Here is a 22618-nt window from a genome sequence, read left to right on the forward strand (position 1 = left end):
GATTCTGCACTCTTCACCACTTTAATATCATTCTGATTATGATTATATTGTACCCAGTAGTTTCACCTTTCAGTAGGTTGTCTCAGTCTATGGAACTTGAACATGCTCTCAAGATGCAGTCTAAGGTCAACTTTTGTCCATTATGTTTTCAGGCAGTTTGCCCTTGGCCCCTTCTTTGGTGTTTGTTGCCTTACATGGAGAACTGTGCTTAAGGTATTAGATGGGAGGGTCAAATACAATTTGTAGAGTCTGCCTGAAGTGTGTTACTCTAGCGTTATTATATGTTGGAGTTCCAGGCATGGCAAAAGAATGTGTAAGACCTCCAGAAGACCACAAAGCAGGCCAGCTCAGAAGAGGCTTATCCCCGTCTGCAAGTCTCCAAACTGAAACTGCAGGCTGAAGTCTACATAGGCTTAACAATAGGGAATTTGCTTTTTAAAAGCAAAATATTACAAATGTCTTGAAATGCCCAACAATGGAGAGAAATTGTTAAAGCTGTGGCTATTTAACAAAAGGGCAATGACAAAACATATAATTTCAGAATTTATGAACAAAAATAGACCAAAATGTTCAAAAGAGAAAAAAGGATGTGCCTAAAAAAGCAATCTGAGGTAACCAAGTCCAATACACAATATGAAAGCAGTAATTCAAGAACAAAAACAAACAAATCACAAAAAACAGTACATACAAAGAAAGAAAGCAACACTTACATATTCTACTACAAAGTCAGTGCTCCACTGCTGGGTCTTCTCTTTCTGACTGAATTTAAAGCCAGAAGGAGGACCCAGCAGCAGTGATGTCAGAGTAGCCACACTTCCCGTGGCGCCACCCAAAAAGCACAAAAAATGGCAGCACATTTAAAGAGAGAATACAAATAACATAATAAAAATGTAATTCAAAATTAACAAAAACAACCATGAAACAGAAAACAAATACAAACCAGGGGAAAAAACCCTGGCTGTTACACAACAAGGCTATACTTTGTATCTTAACCTGAACCCTTTCTTGTGATTACAGACTAATGTGTTTACTGTTTCTGACCGTTTGTCTATCTTTTTATATTCATGTGGTTGTGTGTGTGTGTGTATTTTGACCACTTTCTGTATTTAATGCTCCTTTTTGGATTTTGGATTATAATAAATAAGATGTACCATTTTTTACCTGTCTTATTCCTGACTCAGAGCAGTAGTGGATCTACCATCAGGGAGTTTTGGGCATGTGCCCAAGGAGTATGTGTTGGTGAGGGGCCTTTTCACCAATACACCCTTTATAAACTAGAATGAATCTAAAGCAGGAATATAAGCTACTAGCAAAGCTATTGTCATGCAGGGTCATAAGTGGAAGCAAAAATCTCAGGTATTTAAAGCAAAGCAAGAAATAGTCTGTCTGGGAGTCCCAAATCAAAAGATATTCCTCTGATTTCATTTCTGAGAGTATATGTTAGACAAGAAATGAGGCAGTGAAATCTTTAGATACAGTAGAGTTACAGTCAGAAAACAAGAGCTAAGTAGAAGCTCATCTTCAAGGTAATCCTCGATTTCATTGCTGTTTGTTCCACACATTAAATTGTAACACATGTGTATCATCTTTCTTTTTTAAGGGTCAAATAACTTTAAAATGTGTTAATATTAATTTTCGATTAGAAGCAGTTAAATGTTGTTGTATGATATGTCACTTCTCAGATCAGCTTGATTTCATTCTGCTCTTTTTCTTCCTACACATTACCTATGACTTGCAAAACAGTGATAACACTGAATTATAATCTGACATAAAGCATTTCATTATTTTTTAAAAATGAATTAAATAAGATAAAAATTTTGGTAATACTTTGTGACGGTTTTGTTTTTCAGGTTATTGTGTATGATCAAGGCCAGGCAATTGAAAGTCCTACTTTAACTGGCCGAGTCAGGTTTGTTTCTGCTCCACTGAGTGCTGACATCCTTCTCAACATGACTCGCTTGTCTGATGCTGGAAAATATCGATGTGTAGTGAGCAACCCCCCTGAATCAGGATCTCCTGGAATAGCAGAGCTGAGCCTTACTGTTCTTGGTAAAAAAAAATAGAAATATGTGCTGATTTATGTTTTATTTTTAATCACCTCTTGCTGGTTTTCTTAATTTACATGTCCTTATTGTTACTGTTTAGTTTCTGAGTTCCGATTTCCAACCTCTGTCACTGTTCAAGTGGATTTTGAATGTTCTCCCCAAGTCTCCATTGGATTCAATTGGTATTTCACATTAATCCAACTTCCCAAAGATGTGCAGATTAGGTTAATTAGGGTTCAACACCTGGTTGAGAGTGTTGCACAGTTTAAAAAATTCATTATACTTCAGTTTTCATTTTGGTTTATGTTTTTTTCCACCTTGCATTTTCCTGCCTTACAAGGTTGTGAAGTGTTTACCCCGTTGTGACGTCACCTCAGTGATTTCTGTTGTCATGCATGTGTTGGGCACAGACGTGCTTAATGACTGTGTGGCATGAGTGAATGTTCTAGTAGCTTTTCTTTCCCTTTGAAAAAAGGTCTCAAGAGTGTACATAACCATCAGCCAGATGCCATTCTAGTGATGTGTTTCTTAAACTGCAATTATTGTCCTTTTTTCATCTTTGTGAATTTTCCTCCACCATAGTGCTTTTGAAAAATGTTACTGCCCGAGTCAAAATCCAGGCAATTTAACAAATATATTTTATAAAAATATTATAAGAACCCAGTGGGATTTGTCTTGTCTGCTGGCAGAAAGATTGGCAGTATGGGTATGGGCGTATGACGTGATGCATTGATGTTCAAACAATGGACTGTTTCTTTGTTGAGCCATACTATCAGAATAGTCTTTCATCTTCACATATTGTATATTTTTGTTTATCTTCATGCCAGAGAGTGACATGATGCAAGTAGGAATTTCACTGTACTCTGTACATGTCATGATGCAACTGCCACTACATTACCCTGTGTTAGCATTATTGAAAGTGGATACCTAGATGCACCTACTGAATTTGTAAGCTTCTACAAAATATTTTTTTTTGTGATCACTTTTAATTTATAAAAATTCCTAACCATTTACACACAACAGGGTACCCAACACACTTTTCAAGGTCCACTGATTTAGTGTTCTCAAACTCCAAAGTCAGTGTATGAACATTAGAAACAGCAAAGAAAAAGAAAAATGAGGGGGTAAAGTTGAAATGTTATCCCTTTTCCCAAATATATAGATAAGGCATATGATACTATTGGATAGATGAGAAGTATGAGTTTCCAAATTGGAAATTCCACATGAATGCCCTACAAAGTTGTAGCCACAAGTCAGAAAATTTAGATAAAACAAAGCTACCCAAATTCTCTGAGCGGTGATGTAATATTAATCTTTAACATTAGTCAGTGGTATAAAATAAAAATATTACTTGACAAAATCAGACAAAAACACCATTTTGAAGTGTAATTGCATTTGGAACAAGGTAACAGACATTTAATACATTTAGTTTGTTGTTTATTTTCATGAAAAAATACTGGCAATCTTAAATCACTTTTTTGTGACCAAATAACAGATCAACAGTGACCTTGCATTTTGCTGAAAAGTCAGAGTGAAAGTTCACATGAAGGCATAAAAGTGGTAAGGTGAATGCAGTATTCACTCATGGACCACTGAAAGCATCGTCAATGGTGGGGTGACTCATGGAGCTCAAGAAAAGGGTTATGGCGGTCTGATGATTACTGTGGGACTCCCTACTGCAAGGACATCACCAGTAGTGGTATCAGGAATGTAATATACTGTAGATAATTAAATATTAGTTAAATTAGAATAAAAATTGCTATGAATCACAACTTTTTATTAGCTTCAAAGTCTGAGAACACAATTGTCTCATCCAGTTATGGATTGGAACAAATGTTTACAGGGAGAAAAGAGTAAAAGTTTCTAATTACTGTTACTCAGTCAAAATACTGTCCTCAGTTGTTCTCTTTCTCCCTACCATACTGTCAACAACAGCGACTCTACATGTTATATATATATATATATATATATATATATATATCAATAATTGGTTCATGGAACTTGGTTTTATTTCCTCACAGCTTTGCTATAAATTGTTTTTCTTTTGTATTTTCTTATTGTTTGATCACATCATAGAAAGTGTGTAATGCTGAGTGTCGATTGGCATTGCAAAATTAGTGGCCATGTGGCTGATGGCATTAGCTGTTTTCAGAAACTGTAAGGTTTTGATTTGACAATAAATATAATCAGTACAGTTCAGATGCACTGTCACATGTACAGAGTACAATTAAATTCTAATTTGCATGTTTGACCAACACAGAATATGCACCACTTTCCAATGTAGCAAATCATATGTTATTTAAAATATAACACCGTAGAATACTCTGGGTTAAAAGTAGCCCAGACACAAGCCTGACTACACCCAAACCCCCCACCCCGACCCCCCCAAGATTCTGCAGTCTATGGCTTCACTTAACAATTTTGGTCAATAGAGTTGATGCCTGCCACAGGAAACTGAAAGTTATCTGGGAAGCTTTAAAATGTATTGAGCTGTTGTGCATAACGTTATTAAAATTAAAACAAAAGAAAAAAAATCATGTTGCAAATATGGTCTTGGAAATTGGAAGAATGAGGAGCTTGTTGAGCCTAAATGATTTTATTTTAACAAAATCAATCAAAAAGGACAAAGGACAGGTAGAAGACTCACAGTGAAAGAAGATGCCAGTGCATGAGTGAGAAGGAGGAGAACTCTTTAGGAGAGGCCTGGAAGGAAACATCTCAAAAACATGCAGTGAATTAAAGGCAGGATCGGAAACATGTTTACATCCCATGGCACATTGAGGAGTGAGGTGTACTTGATAAATAAAATGTGAAGAAGCAAGTTGGCGATTTCAGCTTTAGACATTAAAAGACTATTGTAACATATGAAGTTCTTGAATCTTCTCTGATGCTCATAATTTTTATGCCCCAAGGTGAATTAAAGTCCCCAAGTCTAGGAGCCTGACGTCAATTTTTTACTCATTCCACTTTTTGAAGGCTTTTAAAATAATGTCACAAGGGAGCCTGGTGTATTTTGAAGCATCTTAGAAGCTTAGATGGGTGTTAAACAATTGCATGTTTCATAGCTACTCAACATACCTCAACATTTCTATATACTGTACTGATAGACTTTGCACTGAGAGTTCTTCAAACATTATGCTGTTAATGGCATACAAAATGGTTTCTTACGGTACATTCAAACACCAATCATATTACTCTCCCAGTGCTACAATTGTTCAGTGATGATTGCCTAAAAAATACATTTTAATACATTAATAAAACAGTTACTTAACATCACAAGCTATGCTAACTTTCCATCTATACATTAGTTAACATCAGATGTTTTCTATAGGAATGTAATCTGCTATTTAAATGGTAGCATCATAGTCTTCTGAGCTGAAAAAATGTTTACTTAGCATTGTAAATTTCTACAAAAATTCAATTAGGGACCACAAAAGCACTACGGCTCAAAGGGCTGCACTGGATTATGCTTATAGATTTGACTTATGCCTGGACTTGCAGGAACATTCCATTGAGAGAGTGTATTCATTTCTCTAAACGTTCCTAGACTTGATCCGTGGCAGACGTATCAAAGCTCTTTGCAAAAGCTCTCCAACAGTATATTGTGACATCTCCATTATTATGTAAACAGGTTTTTCCACTTTTCAGATTTTCAGACACATGCTGTTCATTGATTGATAGAAAGAATACCTAAGGTTGAAGTTCTTTGCATCAGAAAAAATATTTAAAAAAATCAGATTTTGTTTATTTGATTATGCTGCAAATAGAACATTTGCTTTTATGTTCTGCCTTTATTTGCTTGTAGCTGCATTGTTAGAGTAGTATGCTGTTTAACAAGTTATACACCTGTGTGACTCAGCATGGTGGTGTGATTGCCTCACAGCTTCCAAGATCTGGGTTCAGATCTCATGCTGGTGACTGTTGGTGGACATGTCTCTATATGAATTTTTCTTCTCATTTTTCTCTCACAACACAAAGATTAATTGTGATTCTATCTTGACTAGTATACAGTACATACATGTGTCCTGCATCTGTTATACTATGTAGCTGAGACTGTCATGATAGGCAGGACCCTGAGTGACCTTGATATGGACTGAACAAGTTGGAGGATGGATGAAAATTCTTTTATCATATGTGACTCCTAATACCAACGGTAGATATTTAAATTCTGCGCACCTGTTTCACTATTTTCATTCTTCCAAGAATATAGTTTCTTGCTGTTTGTCCTTATTCTTGTCTAACTTTTTAAAGACAATAACCCTCTGTATTACACCGCAGCACCTCCCTCTTCTCCTCACTGTTTTGTGAGTGGTAATATGGATGAAGGAGGAAGCATTTCTCTGACCTGCTTTGTAGAGTATGGAGTCCCAGTACCTGATTTAAACTGGAGCAAAATCAAACCTGACAAGATCTCTCTTCCAGTCAACATGGAAGGTAAGGGAGATCACACCTTATTTCCAGTCATACCTTACGTACTGTGTATTCATCTTTTTAAGACAGATTTTCTAGTAAAATTGAAATGCTCAAAAACAGTAGAGGGAGTCTAAAATAAATTAGTCCATTCGTCATTTATAATGTATTAGCTGAAGTACACAGCGTTGCAGGAATAATTAAATGGGGAAAACTTTCTTTTGGATAAACAGCATAGCTAAACACAACCAATTATAAGACAAAAAGACATACTCTTAGATAAAAGCTGTAATCCAGCAAGACAATGAAACTGTTATCCAGATTAACGGAAAAGAGAGTGCTGTATGTGCCAGTGGCCTTTGAAATCATGCTTTGGCAATCCTGCTGCCTGATGGGAATTGTAGTCCCCATAATGTTTTTTGAATGCGTCCTTCACTTTATAACACCCCTCTCTGATATGACGTATAGCCTATATTTTAAGTCAGACCAATGGCAGGGCGCATGCAAATTTTCATGAAAGTCATTTCTGTGTTTTTGTGTGATTGCTGAGCAAACAAACAGACATCTAAATTGTTTATGATTTTATTTTATATAGGTAATGCAAACCACAGCATCATCAGTTTAGATCCTTTCAGGAATTAACTGAAAAACTGTTTTACATGCAACATTTACAATGAAGTACAATTAACTTTTTGTATGTTTGCATGTACTCTGCATGCTGCCCTACAGGCTTTCCATTCGAAGGTACTAGTGGTATATTTATCTAAGCCGCCACAGGCTTTTAGTTTCGGGATTAGCTAACTACTTCCCAATTAACTATGTTCTGAGTAAAAACCTTTGAGTTTTTTTTTTACTCAGTTCTTTTGCAATGGTGTATGAATAAATGAAAATTGCATCTTTAATGCAAAACCACCAACAAAAATAATCACACTATATATTATCATCTAACTATAGTAAATTAAATTGTAAAAATAATAAAATTGAAATAAAAAATTACTGGTGTATAAAGCAAACAACTGAATGCATGTACCACATGCGTCACATCAACTAAATGAATAGAAAATGAAACAGAATTGCAAATTATTAATCAGTCATTCACAATGAAATGCTTATGTCAGGCTAAAAATTTGTGGAAGTGTTATATTAGAAAAACTATTGCTTCTTCCAAAATATATTATTTGGGAGTGATTATTACTAACTATTGACTGAATATTGTTGGCTGTGCTCATTGCTAGAAGCAGCTAAGTTGACTTAATGCAAATAAATTTTTCCACACTGATGTTCTCATTATATTTGCTCATTCACAGCTTGCTCTACATGAATATGTATTATGAAGCATGAATGAGATGCAACATGAATAATGCACACCAGACAGTACTAAGCTAGCATGTAGAAAGTATAGAAAATGAGCTAATTTACTGAAAAACTCTGTGGCTCTAGGGGACGCTCTGTTTAATGTGCAGGATGAATCTTAAATAAGAAAACCGAAACTGCAATCTCAGCAATGCTGGGGTTACAACACCAATGAGCAAATACTTCTCGATGTTGGAACTCCTTTCTCCTTAAAAGCAGGTTCCTAAAAGAATGTTGTCTTCCAGGATGGTGGCTGATTATATAGTTAGTGAGGGGGAAGGAGCTTGGCCTCAGACTGGGAAATAGAAGTGATGTCATGCAACTTACGGATGCTTCTCCTCCAGTCGAAAGTCTTAAATGGAAACTGAGTTAGTTGCTGTACATCATTCTTAATCTTTCCTGTTGGTTTCCCTTTTCCAAGGCCTGTATAACATTTCCTCTGTATGACAGATATGGAGGTACCAGACACATTTACTTACCTACTCAGTAAAACTCTTGCATAAAGGAAAAGATTTGCTTTTTAGTTATTTTTTCCTCACAACCAACATTTAAGTTTGGTGAAATAGCACCATCTAGAGACCACAATTGACATACGAAGTATCTGATTAATACAAATGTGTCATACATAGATACTCACCTGTCCAGTACAACTGTCACATACTGTAAATGAACAGATACAATAATCATAGGAAATATTGACTTCAGAAATATAATACTGTAATCTTGGTGATTCCAACAGTATGTTCAGATGACAGCACATGCAAGTAAACTTTTAGGAAGATGGAATAGGAATTTAGGCATAACATTCTGTTTATATCTAAGTATAATGTCATGGAAACAGCATTAAGCCTTGTTGTATTGAAACTTCATTTGCCATATTTAATTGTCCAACCATTTTCTGTGCCTAACCCAACACCAATTAGTAATGAGTTCAAGGCAACAAAAAACCATGGAGAGACCTTCTGTCCATTACAAGGCATACTTATGTACATTCCATTCCTTCTCATATCAGGTCAGGTAAATTAAACTATACATATGAAGAATATTAGGTGATCAATGGTGCCCAGGCTTTCAGCATGTGTCTGGTTACACTTTCCATGTGTAGTTCAGTTTCGCTGTAGCTTCATATGTTATTTATATTATTACATATCAGCAGTTACCTTTATCTCATCTGATTTACGAGATCCGGACCTAGGCAGATTAAGTCAGAGAAGAGAATGAACAAGCAACTTAGTGGATGAGGACCAGTGATCTAACACTACACTACATTGCATAGTTGCATAGCAACAGCAATGGTCTGCTAGTCACCTGAGGTCATTTACACAGAATTCATTCTTTACGTATGCTTCAGTAACTTCTCATGTTTTTAATTTAAATTGCTTTTCTAGTGACAATATTATTGTTTTTCAACTTTGCTGTATCCTTTATGTTTTGCTTTTGTTTAATTCCATTGGAATACTGACTTTAATGTCTGTATTTTCAAGTGTAGCCTTGCTTGCTCTTTGTAGTTTTTCTTTTTCATTTATTGCATACAAGGGTTGCAGGGATTACCATTCTGGCCATATTTGACTAACCTCTGGATCTCGGTATCATTAATCTGAATCCATTCTCTAATGATATCACTAGTTACTTTACATTACAACATACCAATTTTCACTTACATCCTTAAGACACAACAATGCAGGAGACAGCATTTTTCAAAAGTACGGAGGTCAAAAGGGAGGCTTTTCAAATGCAGGTGACAGGATTTTTCAAAAGTACAGAGGTCAAAAGGGGGCTTTTCAGACATAGTTTCTCCATACCACTGTGAGTTTCTCTCAGTTCCTACATTTTTTTCTCAAAATGAAAAGCATAAAAATAGGAAATCCACGGTGAAAAGCCTGCTGAAATGGCTTGCTGATTTCTTTCATACGTGGGTTATTGTAGAAGACATATAAAAATGTTTTATTATTATTATTATTAGTAGTAGTAGTAATAGTCACGTGTACAGAGTAGAGTCTAATTCTTACTTGCATGTTCAGTCAACACACATTGATGTGACAGGAATGGTCTCCTCTAATGATTGTAACTGCAATATCTTATGGCAATCTAACCAAGGATGACATTTTTAAAAACAGAAAATAGTAAGAATTGAAGGATAAGTTCTCATCAGTATCAATGTTGGGCAAATCTGCTTTAAGATTTTAAAACATATGCTGCTTTCAAATGCTTATGTGTTTTCAGAGTCCCCACTTTTGATGTTTCAACTTTTCAGTTTGCCGCCCTCCACAATTACAGTACATTTTGATGTTTTTTGCATTTTTCCTTGTTTGGCTGTTTTTGTGCTTCTTTTTGTTACAGTAACAACATTGTTTATTTACCAAAACTTTTAGTTTTCCTTGTCTTCTCAAGCTAGAGATTACTATGGTTTTCTCTTCCTTGAAGAGGAGTTTTGTGTATTTTTGAGTGTTTGGAGTATTTGGGCTTGTGCAGGCCTTTGAAGCCTGCATTTTGAGTTTAGGATCAGATGAGGTCTGTTTCTGATTCTGACCAGTGAAATCTTGGCCAGTTTTTTGTTTATTTTGTAGCTTTTTCACCCCTTTGTGTCATCTTGTGTGCTTCTAATTACAACAGGGATAACGTGCACATTCTGCATAAAAACTGATTGTAACCCAGTCATCTGGAGCGCTTAGACAGCAGTAGTCAGCAGTGCTTTCCATTGTTCCACTGTGCCACCATACATTAATCGTTTATAGAGTGTGTATAGAGATTTATATATTGTGTATTTTCAATATGTATATATTATACATTTGCATTCATTTAAGTAGTAGCTTAAATGCCTAAACTCTAAGAAACATCGCATTCATATTGTTGTTTTTGATCTGTTATCCACAATTAAATCCATAGTAGTTATTTTGGCCTTCTGACTAATTTCTCACATGTTTGGTAACAGCACTTCTTTTATCCACCTTGTGTTTTTGTGGAAAACAGATTCTCTAAGGGGAACAGTGCAGATCTTCAATGTCTCCTCCCAGACATCTGGACTCTATCAGTGTACAGTTTCTAATCGACTGGGTACAGAGATCTGCTCAGTGGAGCTCATCATCCATAGTAGTAAGTAACTGAATGTTAATAACTAGCTTACTGGTAGGTTTTAAAATGCCGTTTAGACAGACAATTACAAAATGAACCAAATTAAGAGGACATGAATAAAAAAGTAAGTACTTTTCAATAGTGCTAGTTCAAATCAGGAAAAGGATACTGAAGAGCTTCATTTGTATTCAAAGCCAAATGGTATCAGTTATACAAATGAAACACAGTATGCTGCCTATTAAACAGCTAGAACAGTGTAAATCCATCTGTAGGTTTTGTTTTTATTGTAGTTTGTGTCTCTTTCCAAATAGCGCCACATGGTACTTCTGGCATTCTCCAGAGTATTTTTGTAACACTCACGATGGCTCTGATCCTTCTAACACTACTAGCCTTGGTATTGTGGCTTCATCGATCAGGCTATGACAGAACAAACAGGAGTGGACAGAGAGAAGAGGAGGAACCATGCTATAATGAGATCAGGTACAGGTCCAATCTACTGCGAAGATCGTTTGTTTAGAAAGGACGATCTTCTTTGAATTCTAAAGGACTATAATATTTAAGTGTTGCCTGAGGTAATGTCCTTCCTACATTTTGGAAAAGTTAATAACACTAACATTATAACATTCTTTTTCTTTATTGTTCAACCAGTAAAACCTCAAATTACTTTTGCTTTTTTATTCTTATCCATAATGTTTGGTAACTCGTTTAGGAATAACCAACTTTTTGCCAGATGTTTGTTCTTTTAATGACAAGTTCGAAGTCAAAGTCAAAGTGAACTTTGTTGTCATCTCAACAATATACAAGTATACAGATAGACAAAATTGCAAAGCTCAGGGTCCACAGTGTAACAACATGACATGCAAATAATAAATTAAAAATAGAATTAAAATTTTAATTTTAATTTAAAATTAAAACACAAACAAGACAAGACATTGAAAAAGACAAATCAAAGAAGTAGCAGCAATATTGACGTGTAGTTAGCAATATGAACATTGATGCAATGTATGGTATTTGCAATCTAGATACATAAATATAGTCAATAGATATGTAATATAATAAATAATAAATAATAGATATAGATAATACAGAAATTATCTGTATATGATAATAGTTGTTTAAGACATGTGTAAACAATGACAGGTCAGAATGTTTCACAGCAGAAGGATATCAAGAATGTCAAAATACTTAAAGGTCAGTATGAGATTTTCAGTTCTTTTTCTACATGCACACTAGTCTTTGCAGGAAAGTGGTTTTCATGTATAAAGGTTCTGTATTTAGAGGTGGTTGAGGCCATGTGGAAGATCCCAGGTGGCAGCATGGTGTTAAGGAGTCTGACAGCTTGGGGGTAAAAACTATCCTGCAGCCTGGCAGATCTGGCTTTGATGATGCAGTATCTTCTCTTGGATGGCAGAAGTGTGAAAAGTCCATGTGAAGGATGTAAGGGGTCCTGCACAATGCTGCAGGCCTTGCGGACACTGCGTTTGTAAAATATGTCCTGCAGTGAAGGGAGAGGCACCCCAATAATGTTATCTGCTGTCTTCACTATCCTTTGCAGGTGCTTGCGGTCAGATATGTTGCAGTTGCCATACCAGACAGTAATGCAGCTGGTCAGAACACTCTCAATGGTGCTTCTGTAGAACATGGTGAGGATATAAGGGGGAAGACTTGCTTGCTTCAGCCGCTTCAGGAAGTGTAGTCTTTGCTGGGCTTTCTTGATTAGTGATGAGGTGTTATGCGACCACGTAAGTTCCTCAGGTATGTGCACACCGAGGAACTTGGTACTCTTAACAGTCTACACATCTAAACTGTTGATGCTGAGTGGGATGTGGGCAGGATGTGATTTTCTGAAGTCCAAGATTATCTCTTTTGTCTTGTTGACATTGAGAGATAGATTGTTGCCTTCACACCATGCAGACAACCGTTCCACCTCATCTCTGTATGCTGTTTCATCATACCTGGTGTGAAAGGCGCTATATAGCGCCCGACCCGGCACAGACTGACGCAGAGGCATGTACTTAAAGAAACAGACTTTTATTTTTCTTCAGCCATGGGGCACGCTTTCCCCGTGTCCCACAGGCCCAACACAGTCCCAAAACACTCACAATAATCACAATAATCCTTCTGGCACCACCACTCCTCCTCAGGCTTAGTCTTCCTCCTCCCGACTCTGGCTCTCGAGTGGTGGTGGCTGGCCCTTTTTATAACCTACCCGGAAGCATTCCAGGTGCTTGACCACCTGGTCCTAATTGCACTTCCGGGTGGGGCTGTAGATTCGTCCAGCCGGGCTGTTGGAAGGAGACAGCCCCCCCTAGCGGCCACCCCGGGCCCCAACCAAGCTGTGGAGGACTCCATCTCCCATGGAGCCCTGTGGGAGGTTGGGGAATCAGCGTCGGCCAGGGAGGCTGCCACCAAGCGCCCCGGGGGAGGTATTGAGCTGTCCATAGCTGCTCCCCCTGAACATACACAGCAGGAGCATCCCGGCCAGGCATGGGACCCAGCCATTCGTCACACTGGTTATCAGTCCCAGCACCGTCGTATCATCCGCAAACTTGATGATGTGGTTGGTGTTGTGTGTGGCTGTGCAGTCGTGAGTCAGCAGGGTGAAGAGCAGTGGACTAAGTACGCAGCTCTGCGGCGCTCCAATGCTCAGTGTGATGCTGCTGGAAATGTTGCAGACCATCCAAACTGACTGGGGCCTCTCTGTCAAGAAGTCCAGGATCCAATTACAGAGGGTGGTATTCAGGCCCAACTTTCTCAGTTTTACAGCCAGCTTTTGAGTGATGATTGTGTTGAAGGCAGAGCTAAAGTCTGTGAATAGTATCCTGACATATGTGTCTTTTTTATCCAGATGTGTCAAGGAGAGGTGAAGGGCAGAGCATATGGCATCCGCAGTTGACCTGTTTGAGCGGTATGCAAACTGAAGAGGGTCAAGGGAGGCAGGGAGATTAGTCTTTATGTGTGACATGACTAACCTTTCGAAGCACTTCATGATGATTAGCTTGAGTGCAACTGGTCGGTAGTCATTCAAGAATGTCACTGATGACTTCTTCGGCAGTGGTATGATGGTGGTCGACTTGAAGCATGTTGGGACTGATGACTGACTCAGAGATGTGTTGAAGATGTCTGTGAGGACACCAGTCAGTTGACTGGCACATTCTTTGAGCACACGACCAGGTATGTTGTCAGGTCCTGGATTGACTCTGGATAGAGTCCTCTTCACATCAGTTATGGAGAGACAGAGTACCTGGTCAGTGGAGGGAGGTGTTGCTTTTCCCGCAGGCTCTTTGTTCAGCTCATTTGGGTAGGTAAGCATCAAGTTACACCCCATGATAGAAAACACATCTCAGTATAAGTGTCAACAGCTTGCTATACCTTTGAAAACTGGTACAGGGCAATATTTTCCAAGAATATAAAGTAATTTGATCAATTTTCATGAATCCTGAGGTTCTTTTTAACATTAAATACACTTTCACTGCAACATGTTACAGTAATATGGGATTGTTTGACATTTGCATTCAATTCTGTATTTCTACTCTCTGGCATGTAGTTAATTACAAAGACAGAAGATGGATCATTCATGATATTTTTTTATTGAATTGTCTCTGAAAAGATTTAGAATGCAATATATAGATATATATTATGCACAGATTATCAGCCATGCATTATGTGATTTCTTACTTTTTGTTCATAAGCATGCTTTTGTTGTCTTCAAATTCTAAATAAATCGGTTCTTTTTATGTAATTGTCTGCGCTGTTTACTTTTGAAAAAGTAAAAAAAAACTAAAACTTCTACTGAAGCAACAGCTTAATTAAAGTAACACTAGTGATGAAAGATTTTTTTAATTTTTTAATTTCTGAAGTTTGTTAGGAATGAAATGCGATGCTTGCCTGCACTGTAATTGCAACAAAGGGCAAGCAAAAGCTTTCCACAGAACAAGCACTGAATATAAAGTTGGACACTGGCTATTTCACAGGACCTGTGCATGCCAGTGTGGTAGGACAGGGACTGCTAGAGATGGAGGACTCCGTCCTTGAAGAGTGTTTCTCAGAAGGGAATTGCCAATCTGGGATACATTAGATTAAGAGACAGAGAGAAAGAGACAGAACGAGAGAGAGAGAGAGAGAATAACAACCTGGAACAATGGTGGAGCAGGCGACACAGCAAGTGCAGCTAGGCATGCATGAGCTGAAGGCAGAGTGTGCTCAGTGAAGCCTGGCTGGAAGCCAAGAAACCCGGAACCAGTTTGCTCATTAAGGACTGATGGTATGGAGAACCTGAAGGAGGGAATCATTCCCCCATAATGCCTGACAGGGATACATGGAGCCCATCATTTTTAGAATATGCAGCTGTAGGGCTGTTGAAGAGAACCTGAGAATTATGAGCTACTGGTGTGCAAAGATGCAAAGTACCATTACAGCCTTAACCTATTGTATAAAAGGTGAAAGGACATCTTTTTTTATAAGTGGATTACAGTTTCCAGTAGTTCATATTCCTAGTTCTGAGAATCCAGTATGACTGGTGGTTTTAACTCCAAGCCATGTCTTAATTTAGAAGCCATTTACAAATGTTAATGGATTTAATCAGTTATTTAAATGGCTTCTCCTGTAATTTCAGAAATAACTAATACTGCAGGTTTTGCTTCTCAATATACTGTAAGTGATGCTCATCTTATCTCACATTTTTTTAATTATTGAATTAACAGTGGTCACTTGTCTCTGTGTGTTTGCAACCTCTTTTATTTTTCTGGGTGCTCCAGCTCTTTCCCCCATAACAAGATGTCTGCTTGGACAATTGGTGACTCTAAGCTGACCCACTCTAAGAGAATGACTGGAATGTCACTCATTGTGGCCTTGCTCTCCAATTCTGCTGGGATAAACATCGGCTCCATGCATCCCTGTAATGAGGGTTCAAAAACGGATGAAGGGATGCATTATAGTGCACCTACCTGTGAAGTTTCTTATCCCGTCATTGGTTCGTTACTCTTAATTAACTGCAAACCAAAAATGAGGTGCAAATAAAAAGGTAGCAAACAATGGCAGAGCTCTTTATGAAACTGTGTCTGCTCATATTAAACTGTAATATTAAAAAAACAAGAGGAGAAAAAAAATTGAGATCTGATGTCCACTAATCCTCATTTGCTCATGCCACATTTTGGTAATATATAATTTTAAAGCAGACAAATAACTATGATTGAGGCAAATAATTTAATGAAAGATTCCATTAACTTCTAGAATCAGATTCTCATTAATCAACAAAAAAAAGAGTTTTAGGCTCCAGGCCAGGCTCAAGAAGCAGTTAACTAACCCTCATTTGAGACGAATCAGACTGTATTGTTAAGGTACTGGGCCGGATGGCTTTACTCTTTGTGAGCATCAACTCACACTTAATATAACAAGATATAACAAGAACAGTCAACAAGCTAGCAACTCAAAGAAATATACAGTAAAATTAGGAGGTTCATGGACACTTTGCAGATAAATAAGGAGTGCAGCAAATATATTGTTATTCTATTAATATGTTAAAACAATTGTATAATACATTACTAGCAATAAAAATAGTGTTCTAAATCTTTCTGAACAATCCTCACAAAACCATCCATCCATCCATTATCCAATCCGCTATATCCTAACTACAGGGTCACAGGGGTCTGCTGGAGCCAATCCCAGCCAACACAGAGCGCAAGGCAGGAAACAAACCCCGGGCAGGGCGCCAGCCCACCGCAGGGCGCACACACATACACACACACAAACACACCCACACACCAAGCACACATTAGGGACAATTTAGAATCGCCAATGCACCTAACCTGCATGTCTTTGGACTGTGGGAGGAAACCGGAGTACCCGGAGGAAACCCATGCAGACACGGGGAGAACATGCAAACTCCACGCCGGAACCTCACAAAACCTTAAACTTTATTTTTGTAGTTCAAGTTTTAGAAAACTATATAAGCTGTATTGACTTATTTTAAGTATTTACCTTAATTTCCAAATAATTACTGTATTGGACAGTTCAATATATTGTAATTCCCACTTTCAGCAAAATGCAATTTGTTTTATTTAAATGAATGTGGTCATATGCTCCAGATAAGATGGAAACAAGCCATTTAAGTCATCCCTTATTAATTATGTCTGACTGTTGGTTACAACGGCAGAGCGGTGGCAGGGTCTCTTTTGCTTTATGCCTTATTAAGTAGTTGATGGAACCTGGGTTCAGATATCGGCAGGGTCCCTACCTGTACCTAAGTCAGCTTTCAACAGATCAAGGCTGGCACCATCACTGGAGAGCACAGCATGTCTACTATATGACTCTTTGATTACATTGGACTTAGAGGCCATTAAAAATCAGAGTTTTTTGGTCCTATTATCCTTTCCTTATTGTCTGAATTTATGTGAGACAGTTTTTTAGTTCTGCAAAGTATGAAGACTATTTATTTGGCAAAGATAGATTTCATATACTGTACATATATATTATTTATTGTTGGCATGGCAATTCTACAGAACCTTAGGGCAGTGTCAAGTAAGGGGAGCATGCAGGGTATTGTCAACACACCAGGAGATTGCCAGCAAAAAACGATTAAGCAACAAGCTGCTACAAAACTCTTTTAAACTACTCCACTGCCACACACACAAACTTGTTCCACTAGTTGAAACATTTCTTGTATTTCTCATTCTAAATTGCTTCAAGGTGTTCTTAAGATTACAGATTTGCAAGTTCAGGAGTTGCAGAATTTTAGGAAACACACATTCCATGCTGACAAGACAAGTAAAGTAAATAGGACAGTTAATGCACAGCCAAGACTATTTTTTTTCTCCTGCAAACAATGGTGTGTAATTTCAATAGGTTTAATGGCAACAGGACATGTTCTTGTTGTCCAAATGTGTCATTGTCACTGGGATGGAATGTAGTATACTCTGACCAGAGGCCTTACATATCAAATATCCAATGCTCTCTATCCCCTTTCTTGAAACCTGTAGCAACTATCTGTTAGGATACTTTTTGTGTAAAGTATCCTACTAAACCCTACCTGTCCAATAGTGCAGTCTGCCAGCCCACCACAGTGCTTACTCACATACACACACTCGCTCAAGGTCCAGTTAGGAAACACCAATAAATCTAACTTACATGCCAGAAGAGATCCCACTCCAAAACATGGAGAATGTGCAGACTCCACACAGCCAACATCTGGCTGTGGCTTCAAAACTAGTATGCTGTCTCCATGAAGCAGCAACTATACCCACTGTGCTACTATGCAGCCCTCTGGAAATATTATTTTTATTAGTATTTTTAATTCTTTCATATTTCTTTCATAGTAGGACAATGGTTAGCATGTTTGTCTCTCAGCTCCAGGAGGTCAAGTTCTGTGTGGAGTTTTTATGTTCTACCTGTCTGAGTAGGGTTTTCTCTTTATAATTACATTTTCTACCTGTTTCCTAAATATGTGCAGATGTGGCCAGTGTGTGTGGATATAAGCACACGACTACTGGCACTCGCACCAGTTGTTCAGGGATATCTTCTACCTATATGACATAAGGCTGCTGAGCAGTCAATTGTAAGAATTTAAATATTGTAACATAACAAATGGTTTGTACAAATATATAATACATACAAATACTGTATGATTGTATGGTGTATATGTGTTTTATGCTAAGCATACTTTTTCTCTGTTTTATTTACTGTACATATTTTTTGCATTGTCTTTTTGTCCACTGTCTTGAATTTCATTTTACAATGTGTACATGACAATAAATCTGACTTGACTTGACTTGAGTGAGCCTTCCTATGGACTTGTTCCTGTTCCTGCACTTGTTGGTCTTGCACTTGTCTCTTCTGGGTTAGGTTCTGATTCCCTGTGACACAAATTAAATTATATTCTATACATGGATGTTTTAGCTGTTCTTTATAGGAAAATGCATCAAATTTAGCTCACGCATATATCTCTATAATGATCCACTATTTAAGCCATAGCAATTGCCTGCTACAAGATGTCAATGTTTTGGATGCTTAACCATAATAATGTACAGTTAATGTATTATCAGGACTCTTACGATGGCAGATAAAATCAATAATATATATCACTGTGCCAACTTCATGGGAATTTGCAGTCTAACAAATAATGTGTCCTCCCATGTTTTGAAAGACATGCTATATATCTGTATATCTGGCATGTCTGAGCAGTCCCTGCCTCTGTCCAAGGTGTCACTGAACTACTCCCTTCCAGTCTTTATTTCCAATGAAGATAAATAAATTCCAGCATAGGACAGATTTTCTTTTTTTTCCTACTGGGTGTTCATGTCTCACTGTAAGCACAGTACTGCATACAGTATTGGCATTGTGATTAATGATAGATTCAGTCAGGGTGGTAGTGTTGTTCATTAACTCCCTTTTAGCATCAGTCAAGAGGAGGTCCTGAGAGTCTTTTTCTGTTTCAACGTCTCTTTTTGCCTTCACAGATGTTCTTAAACAACAAAATGACTTTCAACAATGTAATGAATGACTAGTTTGTGCCAATTCATAAAAAAGCCCAAAAGGACGAGAAAATGTAGTCCACCTACATACAAATTTTCCATGGGCAATTATCAACAACGGACATAAAAGGCACATAGTGTCAGAATGCAACATCATTTTAGGACTCACAAGCATGCACACCTCACTGACACAAGGCCAATACTGAGAATTTATACAAGGCATTCACAGTACTAAAAAAGTGTTTAAAAATAAGTATAAATAGCCACAATTTTATTTCATTTTACATTTAATGGTGGGAGATTGCCTTACTAGCTCTTTTATACTGCTGGTCATAGTTCACTTCAGCACTTCAGTTCCTTCTCTTCTTGTTTGACCTTTTCATATTCACCTCCAGATGAGAGACCTTGCTAGAATTTTGGCTAATTATTGGTGAGGCAAGTGACCGAATTATGTGCTCACCACACAATAGCAGCTAATAAGACTGCTTCCTACTGGTGCCCATTAATATTACTGAAGCCACAAACATGCAGTCTGTACAGTGGTAGTCCTTTTCTGCAATAGAATCCAACTGCAGACCTCCGCAGCTCTGCCCTGTTCACGAGCCAAACAAATCACACACATCCAGTGACATTTAGTGGCCTTTGCAGTACACGTCAGTCTTGTTACATGACACGTTTGACCATTTGTGTCATTTTCAGCACTCCTTTCTCAAAGTGTACCTTACACATTGTTCTCACAGTATGGGTAAGATTATATTGGTTTATCTTACTCAAGAGTAATGACGACTACAACAACAACAACAAATGTACTATACTGTATTTTCATTCAAACAATGTAGGTCAAAGTGCTTTATAAGATATCAAAGAGAAAGTTAAATGAAAAGAGAAACAAATAAGATTAGACAATAATACTAAAGAATGTAATGTACTATTAAGTAGGCATGTCTTGTAGTAGGTGTGTCATGTAGCATGAGTGTCATGTAGTGGCGTGTATCACAGGCAGGCCCTTCTTGGAGTTTTAAGAGTGTAAATCATGTACCGTCAATATGCAATCCGATTGACTGTTCTGCAAGGACTTCTGAATTGCAGAGCTCTGGAAATCTGCAGGTAAACCCTTGTCCTTTAATGAGCTCCCAATGCAACTGTGACCAAGAACAAGTGCAGTGTTGTTTTTAAGCTCTCAATGCTGAAACTTTGAAAAGTTACTCTTTCCTGAAGAATTATGTACACTGATGTCTACATAGATAGATAAATCTTTATTGTCATTGTCACTTTTACAAAGGAACAACGAAATTGAAGGTGCTGTTGACTCAGTGTGAGGCATAAGAGTTAAAAACAAGAAAAGGAATAGTAATAGAAGTACATTACAAATATATACAAACTAGACATTAAGCCCGTTACAATAATGGGCGCTAGAACAGTAGTCCATAAACATTAGTAGGAACAGTCTATATTAAATGGCAAGGGACCTTTTACCTCATTAAATTTTTTCTGTAAAATGCCTGTAATTTTCTCTGACAGTAATACTGGCTTTGCTGTCCATAATATGCATTTAATTTTCTGTCACAATGGTGGGCAATCAGCAGATTCTCCCCAGCAACTGATGTAATGTGCGCGAAAATAAATCTACTTTTAAAAATCATTGTATTGTAATATCATGAAAATTCGTATATTTAGGAAAACCCCTTCAACGACTGACACTTTACACTTTACCGGGCCAAGCTTCTTAATCGCAAATCTGACATCCTCAGAGTGAACACTTGGGGAAGCTGGTCTCCGCGTCTCAGTACCCGATTGGATTTTTCATGTTTTATGTTTTAGGTCTTACCTCATTTACCGAAATATGATTGGATCTGCCACGTGATATTTTATAGGTCCCGCCCTCTCTGTCTTGTGTGACGCATCAGGCGGCCTTTGAAGCATCGCACCGTGCCCCGCGCATGCGCATTTCACCAGAAGACACACACACACGGACACTGGACGCACACAGGGGTTTTATTAAAGAGGATTACACTTGTCATACAGTATATACAAATTGCACTGGTTGACTTAAGGTCTATATTGCACATTTAGAGTATGATATGGAGCAGTTTTTATTTGAGTTCAGGGCCATGATTGCTTTTGGATAAAAACTGTTTTTAAGGCGGTTTGTCCTGGTTTTCATTGCTCTGTATCTTTTGCCCGATAGCAAAAACTGGAAGATGCAATAAATGGGATGTGATGAATCCTGCGAAATGTCTATTGCTTTTTTGTAGCATCAGGAGGTGTAGATTTGTTCCAGAGTGGGGAGGGTACAGCTGCTTACATAGATTTTAACATATATATATTTTTTAATGAATTGCAAATTACCCTTCAATTAACAAGGTAAATCAACTTGTTATTGATTGTTGATTTAGCCAGTATGTATATATTGGTTTTAAGTAAATAAATACATAATAGCTGTCTTTTTCATTTCTTGATTCCTCTCACCCCCTACCTTCCTTACCTTTTCTCCCTCACAGAACAGACGCTTTATCTCCTGCTTGCCACCCTTCAACAAAAATTCCATTTTCAAGCTCCTAATCAGGCTAAAGAGAACAGCATTTCTCTACCCTTGTGATCCTTCCTGTGGTGTTCGTAATCATTAGAGCATGACCTTGTTCTTTGTTGTGCAGAATGATGTTCCCATTTCATTAATAAATTCTGCCTTTTGAACAGTAAGTATCCATCCCAAGAATTAATGCAGTATGTAATGAACATATTTTTGCTGACCATAAATATAAAACAAATTACCCTGAGGGATAATAAAGCCTAGCTAACCTATCTCTGTTTTATGTTATACAAGTTTTTACCTGGATGTGTTTTGTAGGCAAGAATGATTCTCAAAGTCCCCACGGACTGCAGTTGATGATTAAGAAAGTTAAAACACTTGTCTGTTATGACATCCATCCATCCATCCAATTTCTAACTTGTTCCCATTTTAGGCTTGAGGAGAGTTGCCGCCTATCCTGACAGTATTGCTAGTCTAAGGAAGTCATTTGGGCAACACCCTGCAAAGCAAAATAAACTCAATGCATTTCTTCTGACACTTAACCTCAACAGTTTGTTCTAGGCAAAGAAGATACAGAATGAGAGGTTAGTAGAAAGTGTATGTCCATGAATGCTCATAGCATTATCCATATTAAACCCACGGGAGGATAAGCACTTTGGAATTGTCCAACTGAACCACAAAATAGTTCTGGGAATCTACATATATAAAACATTAAGGTCTGTCCATCTGTCATGGGGATA

The 22618-nt window shown here is 37.6% G+C and overlaps 1 protein-coding gene across 1 annotated transcript; it reads left to right on the forward strand.

Annotated features, from left to right (window-relative positions):
* Nucleotides 1-298: 298 nt before the first annotated feature.
* LOC127526545 (immunoglobulin superfamily member 11-like) lies at nt 299-22150 on the forward strand. Its single transcript, XM_051922279.1, has 6 exons — nt 299-313; nt 1851-2049; nt 6324-6479; nt 10779-10901; nt 11192-11360; nt 21850-22150. The coding sequence occupies exons 1-6, from the start codon at nt 299-301 to the stop codon at nt 21908-21910; spliced, it is 723 nt and encodes a 240-aa protein (XP_051778239.1). The 3' UTR covers nt 21911-22150.
* The last annotated feature ends 468 nt before the right edge of the window (nt 22151-22618 follow it).

This window comes from Erpetoichthys calabaricus, chromosome 1 (assembly GCF_900747795.2).
Source record: "Erpetoichthys calabaricus chromosome 1, fErpCal1.3, whole genome shotgun sequence".
Taxonomy (NCBI): Eukaryota; Metazoa; Chordata; class Cladistia; order Polypteriformes; family Polypteridae; genus Erpetoichthys; species Erpetoichthys calabaricus.